The sequence below is a fragment of the Sardina pilchardus genome, chromosome 22 (assembly GCF_963854185.1).
Source record: "Sardina pilchardus chromosome 22, fSarPil1.1, whole genome shotgun sequence".
In the NCBI taxonomy this organism is placed as follows: Eukaryota; Metazoa; Chordata; class Actinopteri; order Clupeiformes; family Clupeidae; genus Sardina; species Sardina pilchardus.
In genome coordinates this window covers 3,686,118-3,703,928 of record NC_085015.1, presented here as the reverse complement: position 1 = coordinate 3,703,928, position 17,811 = coordinate 3,686,118, and the positions used below count along the sequence as shown (strand labels likewise).

At 41.9% G+C, this 17,811-nt stretch overlaps 1 protein-coding gene and 1 long non-coding RNA gene across 2 annotated transcripts; one reads left to right on the top strand and one right to left on the bottom strand.

The window, feature by feature from the left end:
- Positions 1-2,193: 2,193 nt before the first annotated feature.
- On the bottom strand, positions 2,194-17,805 carry LOC134069760 (protein NLRC3-like). Its single transcript, XM_062525824.1, has 4 exons — positions 17,596-17,805; positions 9,991-10,072; positions 4,626-4,712; positions 2,194-4,087 (listed from the first exon to the last, which is right to left on the bottom strand). Exons 2-4 carry the CDS (start codon positions 10,065-10,067, stop codon positions 2,275-2,277), a joined length of 1,977 nt encoding a protein of 658 aa, XP_062381808.1. The 5' UTR covers positions 10,068-10,072; positions 17,596-17,805; the 3' UTR covers positions 2,194-2,274.
- Positions 12,324-15,106, top strand: LOC134069780 (uncharacterized). Its single transcript, XR_009936856.1, has 4 exons — positions 12,324-12,627; positions 13,613-13,708; positions 13,974-14,069; positions 14,580-15,106. It is a non-coding gene; the product is annotated as an uncharacterized LOC134069780 (long non-coding RNA).
- Positions 17,806-17,811: the final 6 nt, after the last annotated feature.

The following is a 17,811-nucleotide window of genomic DNA, read 5'->3' as shown; positions in this document are numbered from 1 at the left end:
ACAGCCACACACACACACACACACACACACACACACACACACACACACTGCATTTTATCTTCATCAGAGGGGGGCGCTGCCATACATATACTCACCCTATTTGAACAATGAATTGGTGAACACACACACACACACACACACACACAAACACACAAACACACACAAACACACACACACACACACACACACACATCACTCGGAGTGGACACAAAAACACACCGACACACACACACATCACTCAGAGTGGACACACGTGCGCACACACACACACTCCAAACACACCCTCGAGAACTCCACTCACTCACCACTGGGTTTCCCACACACAGATATCCAGCATATACAACAACTATTACACTCACAAACTGCACATCTAACAACACGCACGCATGCACGCACGCACGCACGCACGCACGCACGCACGCACGCACGCACGCACTCACGCACACACACACACACAACGAGATCAAAGAGACAACCATCTCCTTCTGAATGTCAACAAGACCAAGGAGATTATTGTTGACTTCCGGAAGGGGCACACACTGCATTACTGCTACAAAAAAGCCCAGCGACGCCTCACATTCTACCGAGGCATCATTGAGAGCATCCTGACCAGCTGCATCACTGTTTGGGGCGGGAGCTGCACTGCACTGCACAGCTGGAAGGAACATGTAGGACATAAACAACACCCACCGCACCCTCACAGTGACCAGGGGGGTAGTCTAAGTACGTGGTTTAGTGACAAACCTGGGTAAGTTAACTCAGAGTAAGTGCCAAGTGGTAAACCTCCCAATAGAAGAGCTGTAAAACGTTATTCTCCTAGCAAAAGAATGCCATTGGGCTCTTGTTGTATTGGGTTTACCACTTACTCTGAGTTAATTTACCCAGGTTTGTCACTAAACCATGTACTTAGAATACCCCCCAGGATTGTGAATGAGTCCAGACACCCTCACACAGTCTCTTCAGCCTCCTGCCCTCTGAGAGAAGGTACTAGAGCCTCCGTGCCTGCTCTACCAGACTCTACCAGCTTCATCCACCAAGCGGTCAGGAACCTCAACTCTCTCTCCTCTGATCCACCCCCCTCCTCTCTGTCCCCCAAAACTCTGAACCCTGAACTCTAGACCCTGCTGTCTGACTGCTGCCACAACACGTTTTTTGCTGTTGTTTTGTATATAGTATAAGTATGTCTGGTACATGTGGAGAGTTGACAATAAAACTGACTTTGACTCTGACACTGACATCAGACATGCCCACCATGCATGAGTTTTACAACAAATTAATTATACAACACACACACACACACACACACACACACACCAAGGGGTATCTCTCACATACACACTGTAATTTGTCCATCCCTACAAAGGTAAGGTAAGGTAAGGTACTTTTATTTATATAGCGCATTTCACGTGCACTGAGTGCAACCCAAAGCGCTTTAAAAGACAAAGACAAAGACACCCCCCGACACACAGATTAGGATCCAAAGGGGTGACAAAGTGTTACAATTATACATTCATAATAAACACCAGAAAAGCACTCAGAGAGTGCAGACCTCCGCCTGTATTGTTCTTCCTAGGTTGTCATACATTTGAACCTAAACTATTCAGATCGCCACCACGTGGCCACACCATGCCATTACACCACTAAGCGAAAAACATACACGGCTGTGGAATCCCGATGGTGTTACGGATCACTTTGGTTTCTTTCGTTTCTTCCTTTGGTCATTTCTGACCTTCCCTGAAAATGTAATCGAAATCCATCCATAACTTTTTGAGGTATCTTGCTAACAAACAGACAGACAGACAAACAAACAAACAAACGAAACAAACAAACGAAAAACAAACGCCGGTCCCCGATGAAAACATATACCTCCTTGGCGGAGGTAAATAAATATTAACACAATATGTGAAATGCTATATCTGTATCTCATATGTTATGAATATGAATTTAATACACAGTGTTGTTAATAGGCAGGGCATATGGATATGGAGAATGGGTAACTTAGTTCAAAATACTGTAGGATACCTTCACGGAGAACAAAACACGACTGGATAAAATCTGCTTTCTCACCTCACTGCTTCATGGGTTTTAGTCTAATAGATTTTGACACTTACTTTATCTTCATTGTTGCAAATCTCAACATCAAACATCACAAACAAAACTAAATTTAGATCTAAGCTCATTACTAGTGGCATCTGGGATGTCAGGATATTGACACTGTGTGTGCAGGACACCCTGTAATCAGGGCCACCACAATGTCCCAGATTACCGGTCAATTTACCGTGCTGATGTGACCACTGGAAGCAGCCTCTGAAGAACTTCATCTGGACTGAGGAGTTCAGTCTCATCAGTCTCTGGTGTCTTTATGTACTTCTGCAGGTCAAACTCATCCAGCTGCTCCTCTGGAATCTTAAACTCAAATCTGCTAGTCTCCCACTTTCCTGGTAGGAGTGTGTCTACAGACAGAGTTCCAGAGCTCTTGTCAATCACCTCCACTACAGCATGGTGGTTCAGCTCATTCAGACAGTAGAACAGATTGATCTTTCTGTCTGAATCATCTTCATCTCTGATCTTCTGTTTGATATACTGGACTGTTTGTTCATAGCTCTGTGGTTGACTTCTTGTCTGTGTCAGTAGGTGCATTAAGAGTTCCTGATTGGACTCCAGTGAGAGGCCCAAAAGGAAGCGGAGGAAAAGGTCCAGATGTCCGTTCTCACTCTGTAAGGCCAGGTTCACTGCAGTCTTGTGTAGATCATGCAGTGTTGCAGCTCTGAACAGAGCAGAGAGCTGAGAGGTTTGCTGTTGGTCAGACATGCTTCTCTCTGTGTGTCTGAAGCAGAGGAACACATAAACAGCTGCAAGAAACTCTTGAATGCTTAGATGCACAAAGCTGAACACCTTCCCCTGGTACAGCCCATACTCCTCTCTGAAGATCTGAGTACACACTCCTGAGTACACTGATGCTTCTGCAACATTAATGCCACATTCTCTCAGGTCTTCCTCATAGAAGATCAGATTACCCTTCTCCAGCTGCTGGAAAGCCATCTTCGCCAGTTTGAAAACTATCTCTTCATCTGTCTCTTTTCTCTCTGTGTACTTGACATTTGTTATGCTTGTCTGAATGATCAGGAAGTGAGTGTACATTTGAGTGAGAGTTCTTGGCATTCCTACTTTTTCTGATTCAAATGATGCTCTCTCTACCACAGTGGCTGAAATCCAGCAGAAGACTGGAATGTGGCACATGATGTAGAGGCTCCTGGATGACTTCAGGTGTGTGATGGTTCTGCTGGCCAGGTTCTCATCACTGGTTCTTGTTTTAAAGTACTTCTTGAAGTACTCTTTCCGTGGGCCATTGAATCCCCTTATTTCGGTCACCTGATCCACATATTCAGGAGGGATCTGACTGGCTGCTGCTGGTCGGGTGGTAATCCAGAGAAGAGCAGAGGGAAGCAGATTTCTCTTGATAAGGTTTGTCAGCAGTACATTCACTGAAACTGGCTCTGTCACATCACAACAACTCAGGTTGGAACGGAAATCTAGAGGAAGTCGACACTCATCAAGACCATCAAAGATGAACATGACTTTGTGCTTTGAGTTGGTGAGGATTTTCAAATCTTTTATTTCTGGGAAAAAGTGTTGAAGAAGCTCCACCAGACTAAGCTGCTTGTCCATCATCAGGTTCAACTCTCGGAAAGGAAGAGGAAATATGAAGTGGACATCCTGATTGGTTTCTCCTTCAGTCCAGTCCAGGATGAACTTCTGCACAGAGACTGTTTTCCCAATGCCAGCCACTCCTTTTGTCAGCACTGTTCTGATGGGTTTGTGATGTCCAGAGAAGGGTTTAAAGAGGTCACTGCATTTGATTGGCCTGCTTTGTGCTGCTTCTCTCCAGGATGCTCTCTCTATCTGTCTGACCTCATGTTCATCATTGACCCCTCCTCTTTCCCCCTCTATGATGTAGAGGTCTGTGTAGATCTCATGGAGGAGTCTGGTTTCTCCCTGATTAGGTACTCCCTCATTCAGATGCTGAAACTTGCTCTTCAGTGTTGATCGATGTTTCTCATGGACCTCTGCCTCCTCTGGTGTCCATCTGGATCAATGGCAGAATCACAAATACACATCCGTTGTTAGCAAAATATCACCACCACAATATTCCTACAATAGTCCTGCTAGATTCAGAATACATTTGTCTTAGTTTATGTTATTTAAGTTTTAACTATTAAAAAGGATTAGACATGTAATGTAAAAAAGACTACAGCTCATAATGTTTTTCTCAACAGGAACATAACGTGAACATGCAGGATGTAGGCACACACACACTAACATACATGGAGAGATGGTTTACAAGGGGCTGGCAGACAGTAGAGTTTATTTGACTCATATGCTCATTGTTAAGACATAGGGACTCCTTTACATACAAAGAGCCACCACGAAAAAATCAAAACAAAAGGAAATTCGGTTGTAGCGGGGTTCTGAGATAAACATGATTAAATCTGATGGAGCAGAGGTGCTGTGTACAGGGTGTTGGTGTTTGGCTGACAGAATGTCCTGATGCTTGAGCTCACCTGTGTCCTGCAGTAGCTCACCTGTGTCCTGCAGTAGCTCACCTGTGTCCTGCAGTAGCTCACCTGTGTCCTGCAGTAGAGTCCCTCTGTCCTCTGACCCGGGTCCCATCTGGCCTCTTGGACTCTGTGCCTGACGCCCCCTGCTGGACACTGTTGACACAACTAAAAGGTCAGTGTTCTCACATCTCCCTTAGTGTGTGTGTATGTATCTCTCTGTGTGTGTGGTGTGAGAATGGGGGTACAGGTGACAGAGGGTGTTTCTAAGAGATGTTAAGAATCTCTCTCTAGAGATAGATAGATGAGAAGAGAAGGAGAAAGAGATGAGGAAAAAGGAGGGAGGAGAAAGTGAGCAGAGATGGTTTTTAAAGGAAGAATAATGAACACCCATGTTGATGTCTTTAAAAACATGCGGCAGAATCATGGGTGCTCTATGATTAGATTGCATATAGGGGTGAATTGAGATTGCAATTTTATTTTGGTTAACTGCGCAGCCCTGCTAGATACAGTGGGGAGAACATGTATTTGATACCATGCTAAAGTTGCCTAAAATGAGGAATATAAAATCATCATTGGACAATTGATCTTAATGCCTTAATTCAAAAAATGAGTAAAAATCTATCTGCCAAGGACACCAATTTTCTTTGTGATTGAAGAATGTATCATAAATAAATAAATGTTCTTCCTTAAATGCTAGGGGGCATAAGTATTTGACCCCTATGTTAAATTCCCATAGGGGCAGGAGGATTTTGTTTTTATTTTTAAAGGCCAGCTATTTCATGGATCCAGGATATTATGCATCCTGATAAAGTTCCCTTGGCCTTTGGAATTGAAATAGCCCCACATCATCACATACCCTTCACCACAGCTAGAGATTGGCATGGTGTTTTTTCCAGTAGGCCTTTTAGCCTGTTAGATTTGCATTGAGCTCAATGAGCATCAGACAGGCTAAAAGGCCTACTGGAAAAAGCACCATGCCAATCTCTAGCTATGATGAAGGGTATGTGATGATGTGGGGCTATTTTATGCTCCAATGGGAATTTAACATGGGGGTGATTTTATATTCCTCTTTTTAGGCAACTTCAGCATGGTATCAAATACATGTTCTCCCCACTGTAGATAGATAGATAGATAGATAGATAGAAAGATAGATAGATAGATAGATAGATAGATAGATAGATAGATAGATAGATAGATAGATAGATAGATAGACCAACCAACCAAGTTACAGAGAGGAAGAGAAGAGAGGAGGAGAGGAGGAGAGGAGACAGGAGTAGGAGTAGTAAAAGACTGGGTATAAATACTGTACAAGTGTGCCTGCTACACTATTTCAAATGTAACACTGGATATAAATGGGAATTTAACATAGGGGTGATTTTATATTCCTCTTTTTAGGCAACTTTAGCATGGTATCAAATACATGTTCTCTCCGCTGTAGATAGATAGATAGATAGATAGATAGATAGATAGATAGATAGAAAGACAGATAGGTAGAAAGAGATAGGCAGACAGATGACAAAAGAGGGAGTGGGGGGAGATGAGTGAAAGACAGGAGAGGAGAGAGAGGAAAGAGAAGGATGAGAGGAAAGAGGAGGAGAGGAGAGCTGAGGAGAGGACAGGAGAGGACAACTTCAACACTAGTATCTTATTCGGTTCTTCAGTCCGATGTCACAGGCCTAACAGCTTTATTCATGAAGAGACGTTTACTAGCGCAGTTTTGCAACTTGTAAACTTCGTTATCATCACCTCTGTTTTAGCGGTTTTAAAATAAAAACGCTAAACTTTAACAGAGTAATCACTGTAGCTGTGCAGCCAGATGATATATTCAAGGGTAACGTCCAGGCTTCCGCCAAAAATAGGATTTGATTAGGTTGAGGCAACAAGTCAGTATGACAATTTTCTCAAAGGCCACTCAGAATAGCAGAAATAAATACTTTATTGTACTGTCTATGGAGAAAAACAAGTGAGTCTGAAAGCCGTTAGACCCAGAAAGAGATTAATTATCCCATTACTATTAGTAACCGAATAGTTACACTGTCATGAGATGTAAGCAACCCTTAGTAACTAGTCCCAAACTCCTCATCAGGATCAATATCCTTACTCTTTTACTTACTTACATTATTTTGGTAAGTGTTGCTTTCTTCATGTTTTCAATGGTAACCCCGTCAGTAAATAGTGAAAGTAAATAACTGTGTAGAACTGCTCTGTCGTTGACTATGAAGATAGTTTCACTTATTGAGTTCCAATAGCATGCGAGCGCAGATGCATGTAGGCTACGCTATACTCACAAACATATTTTAGTAAAGCAAGGTTTAGTGGAATCCTTATGTTCCATACACGGTCTGACGTGCAAACAGATTCCTTCAAAGTCGCTGACTGTCAAAAAAGCAATGTGCTGTTTGAGATTGCGCTGCTTGCTGTTTAAAGGAATGACAGATGTCACTCTCATTGGTTTTAAGATTGACTAAGAAACAGAAGAACAACCCTTTTGAACAATGCGCCCGGTCTCTGATCACAAGATTACACCCTTCAACTTTGCGTCTCTGACCATGAGTTTACGACCTCCACTCCAACACTAGTGTCTTATAGTCACATCCAAACCTCCACTCCAACACTAGTGTAGTCACATCCAAAACTCCACTCCATCACTAGTGTCTTATAGTCACATCCAACCCTCTACTCCATCACTAGTGTCTATAGTCACATCCAAACCTCCACTCCATCACTAGTGTAGTCACATCCAACCCTCCACTCCATCACTAGTGTCTTATAGTCACATCCAAACCTCCACTCCATCACTAGTGTAGTCACATCCAAACCTCCACTCCAACACTTGTGTCTTATAGTCACATCCAAACCTCCACTCCAACACTAGTGTCTTATAGTCACATCCAAACCTCCACTCCATCACTAGTGTAGTCACATCCAACCCTCCACTCCAACACTAGTGTCTTATAGTCACATCCAAACCTCCACTCCATCACTAGTGTAGTAGGGCTGGGCGATATGGCTAAAAAAATATATCTCGATATTTTTTGTCCATTTCACGATATACGATATATATCTCAATATTTTTACATTTTCTCAAAAGAACTTCATGAATTCTCACTTTTACCCAGTGATGTTTTAAATCATGTCAGTATGATGCAGCAGGCTAGGATAATTCATACCAGTCCAAACCCTGGAAATTATGCACATTAAAACATTCTTAGTGGTTTATTTTAAATTTGTATGTAAAAGCAGGGGTGAAGGTACTTTTGAATCTTGCCAGTAGTCTACTATGAATGTTTCTTATAGGGAAACGTGTGCATGCAAAAATTTCAACACACCCATGGTACATCAATTGGTTTATTTTAGCCTATATGCAGAGCATGGCCTGTTATTTGGCTTTATCATTCTCTCTTCTTCTTTCCCTGCCTTCTTTGAAAGGCCCCTCTGCCTATACACTCTTAAAGGTAGGGTATGGAATGAGCTTTTTTGGCCATTTTTGCAAAATCACTTGAAATCCTATTCCTAACCCACTTATAGCCACTAAGTTGGAAGCACTGAAATGGAAATTAAACACGTCAATCATCTGCGGAACGGGCAGGGCTCGAAAAACTCCAGCCAATAGAATTCCTCACCCCATACCATCATTTCACAGCTCGATCGTCAATCTAACGTCTTACTCCTCTTCCTACTCCCCCTCCCCACCGCGCGCGACCCTTTCGAAAGCTGGTGACCGCGAGTCAGTGCTGAAACGAAACCAACTGCCTGCTGCTGCACGTCCATGTTCCCCTCTTGTTGTGTCACTTCATTTCTATACAAACTAACTAAGGCAGTGGATACCTACGGAAACTCAATCACCCACGCAATAAATAAGCTATGTAGCAAAAATTACATTTTACCATGACACGAAGAGTGCTGTAAACATGAAATCGAAACTTAACAGCTTGGAGCTACGGTGGAATAGGCGAACCAACGGGGCAGCACTAAACTCGGATATTTCAGGAGATAATCGCCCTGGTAAGAACAAACCAGATTCTGTTCAAATATACACACCTATGGCTACTGAACCATATGTACTACAACCCTTTGGAGGTGAATAGCCTAAAGAATGTAATTGGGGAAGTTGATGTGAGTGATTGTATGGAGACTAGAGCTCATAGTGCTGTAGACGCCAGGATGGCATTTCATTTAGCCTGGCTCGCTCTCGCGCTGCGCATTTGAATTGTCGCTCGTGCATGGAGGGCGGGACTTGAGGTTGTATATGTTCAAACTCTGCCGTCCGTTTTGCTAATTCCGTACCCAACCTTTAAGGATAAAATGTTAACTCACTTCTCTTTTTGCATGGCTTCATGGCTTTAGTTGACTTTCCAAATAAATTAAGCTGCTTTTAATGTCTCTGATATGTCTCCATATGAATGATGATGTCTACTACATCTGATAAAACGGTGGTGCGTGCTTCCTTAATTAGTCATTCACGTTGTTCCGTTGATAAATAAGAAGTTTGCGTTTTCGTCATGAGACAGTCAAATGCACTCATAGACAGTAGCCTAATTTGCCTCAATGCGCAAATCTCATACATTTAATTTAAAAATCAATCGGGAGGACGTTTAGACGAGCATAGCACAATAAATGCATGTAGAGTGAGATGTGCGCATCTGCGCTGTCGTTTTGAAACAGTCAGACGTGCACTTAGAAAGACAGTAGTCCTTCTGCCTAAAACATGGGCATCGCTGTAACTTTAATTTGAAGATCCCTTGCTGTTTCGGTTTGTTTTTTGTTTCGTAGGCTATAACCAAATCAGAACTGCTTCCATCTATTAACCTAGCTCGTTGTTGAACAAAATGCTCCCGCTGCTTGTTTTGAACTGAAAGTTCACTTCTTCTCATCTGCTACACCTAGACGTCACACCCTCATCTGAATAGATAGTTCAGGATTGGTTGGTGAGTGTTCACGTTGTTACTGAGAGGGAGGGGGAGAGGTTACGATGGATAGGGACACAGGTCTGCACAGAACGGCAGTGTTGCCGCGACAGTAAAAGGTTGCCGCTTGCAAAAATGACGAAAATGGTGAAATACTCGATATTGGCGATATGACAAAAAATGTATCTCACGTACTGTAAACTGCGATATATTGAGTACATTCGGTATATCGCCCAGCCCTATAGTGTAGTCACATCCAAACCTCCACTCCATCACTAGTGTAGTCACATCCAAACCTCCACTCCAACACTAGTGTCTTATAGTCACATCCAAACCTCCACTCCAACACTAGTGTAGTCACATCCAAACCTCCACTCCAACACTAGTGTAGTCACATCCAAACCTCCACTCCATCACTAGTGTAGTCACATCCAAACCTCCACTCCAACACTAGTGTAGTCACATCCAAACCTCCACTCCAACACTGTTGTCTTATAGTCACAATACCCTCCATAAATACTGACCTGTCAGTGTCCGATGAAGACACGCCCTCTTTGGAGTCTATCCTCCTCTTCTTCTTGCCACCTGGATCAGAGTCCATCACGTCTGGAAACACACACACACACACACACACACAGAAATAACATTTGATGCAGTGTTGTGTATCTACAGTACACTGCATCTGTATGTAGTCCTAACATTAGAGCACTGGAGGGCAGTCACTAATTGCTGCTTGTGATCCTGGACAGTCTAACTAATATCTGATGGCAGTGCAATATTTTTTGGTTATGGCTGACTAAAGTGTCATGTTGCACTAATGCTGAATGTTTCACTCAGTAATCAAATGAAAATATTTGACATGTCATTACCAATAGACAAAGCATTTTAACTTGATGCTAATACTATGTTTTCAAACCATTCACCTCTAAAATACTAAAATATGACATACAGTATGAGGCCTACTCCTTCTTATCACTATTTATGATTTGGCCAATATTTTATGCAGACTTCAGTTTAAAAGCAAACAACACATAGGTCACATATGCACTACACAGTTTGCTTTTCATAAAATATAGGTCATTATTGTCATAGAAACCTAGGCTACAACTTTATGTTAAAGGTAGGGTATGGAATTAGCTTTGTTGGCCATTTTTGCAAAATCACTTGAAATCCTATTCCTAACCCACTTATAGCCACTAAGTTGGAAGCACTGAAATGGAAATTAAACACGTCAATCATCTGCGGAACGGGCAGGGCTCGAAAAACTCCAGCCAATAGTATTCCTCACCCCATACCATCATTTCACAGCTCGTTCGTCAATCTAACGTCTTCCTCTTCCTCCTCCCCACCGCGCGCGACCCTTTCGAAAGCTGGTGACCGCGAGTCAGTGCTGAAACGAAACCAACTGCCTGCTGCTGCACGTCCATGTTCCCCTCTTGTTGTATGTGTCACTTCATTTCTATACAAACTAAGGCAGCGGATACCTACGGAAACTCAATCACCCACGCAATAAATAAGCTATGTAGCAAAAATTACATTTTACCGTGACACGAAGAGTGCTGTAAACATGAAATCGAAACTTAACAGCTTGGAGCTACAGTGGAATAGGCGAACCAACGGGCCAGCACTAAACTCGGATATTTCAGGAGATAATCGCCCTGGTAAGAACAAACCAGATTCTGTTCAAATATACACACCTATGCTACTGAACCATATGTACTACAACCCTTTGGAGGTGAATAAAGAATGTAATTGGGGAAGTTGATGTGAGTGATTGTATGGAGACTAGAGCTCATAGTGCTGTAGACGCCAGGCTGGCATTTCATTTAGCTCTCGCGCTGCGCATTTGAATTGTCGCTCGTGCATGGAGGGCGGGACTTGAGGTTGTATATGTTCAAACTCTGCCGTCCGTTTTGCGAATCCCGTACCCAACCTTTAACCAGTTGCAACACGTAGCTCCACACAGAAACATAACATTCACATTTATGCAGCTTGAACGTATTTCAGTATAAGCACATCTATGTTAAACTAGATGTACCGCAAAGCGATACACAATATGACCGCCGCTCAGTCCTGCACATTCTCTCCGTAAATATCAATCACACTTTTGTTGCCATCTCCTACTCCATCCCTTACTGCAACTTTTATGTATGTAAATGAGTGTGTGCATGTGTGCGCTTGCTTTTGTGTATGAATGCACACACACACGCAGACACACACTCACACACATACACACACACATGCGCGCGCGCGTGCACACACACACAAACACACACACACACACACACACACACACACACACACACACACACACACACACATACACAGGCACACACTCACACACACGCACACATGCACACACACACACACACACACAGGCACACACACAGATACACCCACACACAGAGAGAGAAAGAGAGAACACACACAGATAACACAGAACACACACAGACACAGAGAGAGAGAGAGAGAGAAAAAGAGAACACACAGAATACACACAAAACATGCACAAACACACATATGCACACATGCAAACACACACATGGGCACACAGAAACGCACCCCCCCACACACACGCACACACACACACACACGCACACGCACACGCACACGCACACGCACACGCACACGCACACACACACACACACACACACACACACACACACACACACACACACACACACACAGGCTATAGTACATCACACACACACACACAGGCTATAGTACATCACACACACACACACAAGCTATAGTACATCACACACACACACTCACTTCTCAGCTCCGGTGGTCTCAAAGTGCTGCATCTCAGAAAACGTACTCAAAGATGTGTGTGTGTGTGCACTGTAAAACCGAACACTACAAGTAAAATAGTTTTTTTGATTTGAAAACACTCAAAAATGAAAAATAGCTCATTGTACTTTAATCGTCTGTGTTACTTGAACAAATATTTACTTTTAAGTTGACAGCACTCGTCCGCTTTAAGTAATTTGAAAAAATAGAATGCGTGGGAACAGATTTGTAGGCGGATCTTCTGCCATGGATCTTGTGCACGTCAAGCGAAGCGACGCATAACGGTCGACCACCAGAGAAGACACGAAAAGAATGGGACACAGGATAAGATACAACGGGACAACGAGAAGAGAAAACCGCAATTAAACGTAAGTGGAGAAATTAAGTGGTGCATTTTGACCCTAACGTACGACCTTTACCATATTGCTAAAGCCAAAAGTTTGAAAATATTTGACTGCTACGTAAATGTATCCAGTTACTAGCTAGCTAGCAGCTAAGAATGGTGCTTCTGAATGCCAGCACTTGATTGATCAGCTAACTTAACGCTAGCAATCTCCAATGTGACTAAAAACATGGAATAATTTACCCCGTTAGTACTGTTTAACACAATGACTTTGAAGTGCAAGCTATGTGGTGCGTTGCTTAATAACAGGGCACAGGTTCTGACCGGCAACATTAGGGCTTAGCATGCTAGCGTTTAGCATGCTAGCGACATTACGTCCGTCCGTTAGTCCACTTCCATGCCGTTATGATGACCTGTGTGTGCACATTTCATTCAGTAAATGCGTTTACTGTAAGATTAAGGTGATCAGATTTTTGGGACATAATCCTTGGACATTTTCAGTTTAGAACCGTAAAGACCTAAAATGCTTTGCTAGAAATTATTCAAATTATTAGTGCTGTTACCTAGACTATATAATTTTAACCATGGACACTCAGCTGGAATAGTTATGATGACACAACAGCAATGAGTTCACAACCTCAAAGCATATTTGAGCTCAGAAATGGGCCAAAATACGGTATGCTACATTTCAGCACTCCATGAAATCCTACAGTAGCCTAGTGGTCACCTGTGTGTAGATAATCTAAAATAAGATAGTTGTCTTGGTCATCTTAGTAATGGCTATCTAGGTCTATACATGCTATATCTTCCTATTTTAGGACAGTGGGGGCTACCCATATCTAAAGAAAGTATGATGTTATAATAGATGTATAGTATAATGTGTAATAAGATTAAAGAATACTTTGGTTTCAGAAGCTGTACTAACTATCAAAGAAAGGTAATCCCTACTGCATTTCCAATTGTTATTATTACTGGCTTGACTATATATGACTGTTTGTTTTCACATGCAGGGATCCTCGGATGTAAATATCCAACGTGCTGTGGCACTCCGTGGCCTTCCTTTCTACCTCCATGAAGATGATGGCACTTTTATAAAGACATGGGATGTAAGTAAGCATGTTGTCTAATATTGACATGACCGTTAAAGGTAATGGCTATCTAGGTCTATGCATGCTATATCTTCCTATTTCAGGACAGTCCGGCTACCCATATCTAAAGAAAGTATGATGTTATAATAGATGCATTGTATAATGTTTATTAAGATTAAAGAATGCTTTGGTTTCAGAAGCTGTAACTATCAAAGAAAGGTAATCCTACTGCATTTTGAATTATTATTACTGGCTTGACTACATGACTTCTTTTCACATGCAGGGATCCTCGGATGTAAATATCCAACATACTGTGGCACTCCGTGGCCTTCCTTTCTACCTCCATGAAGATGATGGCACTTTTATAAAGACATGGGATGTAAGTAAGTTGTCTATTATTGACATGACTGTTAAAGGGGTAGTTTTTGGACATAGGACCTCATTTCCAAGTTAGCCAATGTGAATCAGAACAATGAGAAAATTGGGTACAGCATAGAGCAAATACTGGTCCAGCAGCTTAAACTAAACTGAATTGAAGCTAAAGCCAAAATGTCCTGGTAGGTTATCAATAGCTGCCGAGCCACTTTTTAGTCTCTGTTGCATCAAATTTTGTCATTTTTATTCTTATGGACAGAAGTGATCCCGAAGAACAGGGCTATGGGTCGAGCAACACTGGAGTTACATTTCAAGCTTTTGTTTTTTTCACCAGGAAACTCCAGAGACGTTACTTAGTATTATTTCAAGTAATTATTTCAATAATGCAACTGCCCTGGAAAAGTTTGAGGAGAAAATGTTAAACTTAATAGTGCAATAGACATAGTAGCCCTTAACTTGTAATCCTTATTAGATATTAAATTAACACACAGTTGTTCTTTGTTAATTTTTTCAGGTCTCTCAATCGGAGTTCAAGATGAGGAAACCCAGCCCGATTTGTCGCCGATTGGATCTTGCTCTGCAGGCTGGAATCCTGCACATTTATCTCTTCTGCTTCCGTTCCACTTTTGCTGGAACCAATCGCATCCTGGCTTATCCATCAGACGCACCAGGATCGTGGTCTGATTGGTTGAAGGACTATCCAAGCGTACAGAGACATTTGAACTATGCAAATTCATCACGCCTCTTGTCCAGTAGAAATACAGCGCAGACTCCCCAGACAAATGTTCAATCTCAAAAGACTGAGCTTGGTGATAGCCAAGCTACGAACTCCAATGTATTTGTAATGTATTCATTAATTGTTCCCTGAACATATTCAATGATTTGTTGATGATTGACGTTATTGTCCAATGTTTTTTTATTATTATTATTTTAATACTATCATCTCCTACCATCGTCTATCTCATTTCTCAAATTAGAGGTGGATAAACTGTGTTTATTTGAATTTAGCCTCACTACAGCCTTGATCTGAACTCCAATCTGTACTTGTTTTCATGGTTTACATTAAAAGATTAAGTACAATTTCAGTGGCCTATGTTCTTCCAAGTCCTAAAGTTGAAACTAATCAAAATGAGCAAGTTTGTTCAACTTTCTGATAATTTAAACTTTTAAGTTAAGTTTAATTAAAATAATTGGTTGATGCTAAATTAAATATTTTATGTTGATATTAATGAATCCAAGTAAGCTGAGCTTAATTTTATTAATTACTGCAAACTCAACGAGTGGATGTTTCTTCAACTTAAAAAAGACTTGTTGAACACTCTCAAAATTCGCTAGTGGAGACTACTTAAAAAAGTTAAGTTTCTTTGACTTAGCAAAACCAAGTTACCATTACTTAAATTTTTTTGTGTAATCTGTTTCACCAAATTTTTTGAGTTCAACTAACTTGTCGGGTTTTACAGTGTGTGTGTGTGTGTGTGTGTGTGTGTGTGTGTGCACTGTGCATCTGTGTGTGTGTGTGTGTGTGTGTGTGTGTGCACTGTGCATCTGTGTGTGTGTGTGTGTGTGTGTGTGTGTGTGTGTGTGTGTGTGTGTAGGGGTGTGTGTGTGTGTGTGTGTGTGTATGGGTGCTTGTGCATGTGTTTGTGTATTTTTTTATGTACATGTGTGTATGTGCTGGTGCGTGTGTGTGTGTAGGTATGTGTCTGTGTGTGTGTATTTATGTGTGTGTGTGTGTGTGTGTGTGTGTGTGTGTGTTCCTGCATGTTTGTATGTTTGTTGCACCCAGAGCAACCATTCTCTTTTAAAACATATATATTTGGAAACTAGTTGATTAAAGGTTTCTAATGGTGTCACTTATATGTTTCTAGGACAAAAACTAGCAGAGATTGAGATGTGTGTTTGGAACAGTTTTTCAGACTCCAGAGGGTTAATACCACCATCTACGGATATACAGTCCTGAATGTACACATAAATCTATTTATTTTATACCCCCCATGGATGAAATTCCACAAAACTTGGCATACTCCCAGAGGGTGTCAGGTTAATCATACACATGAAATTTGGTGCAGTTCATAGCATCTCATCTGAAGATAGGGGCAATTAAAGCAATATTACATTGCATTTTCAATTTTTACCATGGGGGTGCAAATCACAAATGACTGGTTATAAGCTAAATTGATGCAAGCTCTTGAGACCAACATACCATAAACATTTTGTCATCCCCGGGGCTACATGCCCACCAAGTCTACTGGGGCTACATGCCCACCAAGTTTCATGTGCCCCGGTGTTACGGTGTCCAGGGAATCGTTGACGGAAAATTCAGAATCAATGACGAAAAAAAAAAAAAAACTTTGACAACTATATGACCGCTTCGCTAGCTACGCTAGCGGCGGTCATAATAAATATATTTCCATCTACAGTAGCCTATGTTGAATACATAATTTCCCATATATATTTCAAAATATGAGCAAATATGCAATAGAGCCCACTTCTAGTATTTTCTGCATATAATTGAATATATTTCAATATGCTAAGACAGTGTTTTTCAACCACTGTGCCGTGGCACACTAGTGTGCCGTGGCACATTGTTAGGTGTGCCGTGGGAAATTATCCAATTTCACCTAAGTGGTATAAAAAAGAGTGAATAGAAATAATTGTCTTTGTGTTCATTTGATTCCTATTCAAGACACTTTGACAAGAATGACTTGATATCATTAATGCGGGCTACAGATTTTTATTTAATTTAATTTTCCATAAAATTTCATTTTATTTAACATTTTCGACTGGTGGTGTGCCTCAGGATTTTTTCAAGGAAAAAAGTGTGCCTTGGCTCAAAAAAGGTTGAAAAACACTGTGCTAAGAAGCATGGTCAGGTGACCCTTTGATGAAAGATGACAACCGGGCATCTGATGGCCTACATCTGGCCTGTGAAGCAGCCGATTCGTCAACCTTGTGAAGTTCCTCGTCCCCCATTTGTCTTTACGCAGAAGCTGATGAGCTTATTTGTGGCTCCAATCGGTGCGATTTGCACAGCTCAGGCCTCCACCAACAGGTTGGATTAGTGTCGTAGCCGTAGTGAAAACACACAGTGACTGAACTGGTCAAACGGCATAGTTGCAATACTCTTGCAATCTTCCCTGTCACCTCACCCAGTTACCTCTACGCGGAAATAGCCAGGATTTGAAATGAACACAGAATACCAATCCCGAACCGATATTGTTTGCCCACCTGATGGTGTTTGCACCTGTGTGCAGATGTCCGCACATACCTCACTGCTCTGTAGGTAGAGACGGGTCAGCGTCTCACCAGCTCACCACCGACTCTCCTCACGGCGCGTCGACAGAATGTCATAGGCACTCAAGTTCGCGACAGGAAACTGTTGTTCGTATGAGTCTTTAAAAAAAGGTGTTTAGGATTCGATAGACAGAGCGTACGTGGGCTTCGCTATAGGCTACATGACATATACATATAATACATCGCTTTGGGTGAAACGGGCAAAGGTTTCAAGGTTACACGAGGAGATAGCCTACCTGTACGGCGACCGTGTCCGTGTCGTTTCCTGAATCCCGATGAGTAGGCTATGTAGACTACAATCAACTCTGGCTACAATAGTTCGCCTCCTGCTGTTCAAATAACAGCAATGATTATTTTACCAGACTCATGACACGTCTAATCTTTTTTTGGATTCTGGAGGTGAGAAGTGTGACATATTTCAAACTATGAATTTCACTGCCGCTGAATTGAGG

Coding starts and splice junctions, on each gene's coding strand:
- LOC134069760 (XM_062525824.1), bottom strand. CDS start 10,067: ATGGACTCTGATCCAGGTGGCAAGAAGAAGAGGAGGATAGACTCCAAA. Junction 4,713..9,990: donor TCTTCATCGGACACTGACAG/GTCAGTATTTAT, acceptor TTGTGTCAACAG/TGTCCAGCAGGGGGCGTCAG. Junction 4,088..4,625: donor GACTCTACTGCAGGACACAG/GTGAGCTACTGC, acceptor CCATTGATCCAG/ATGGACACCAGAGGAGGCAG.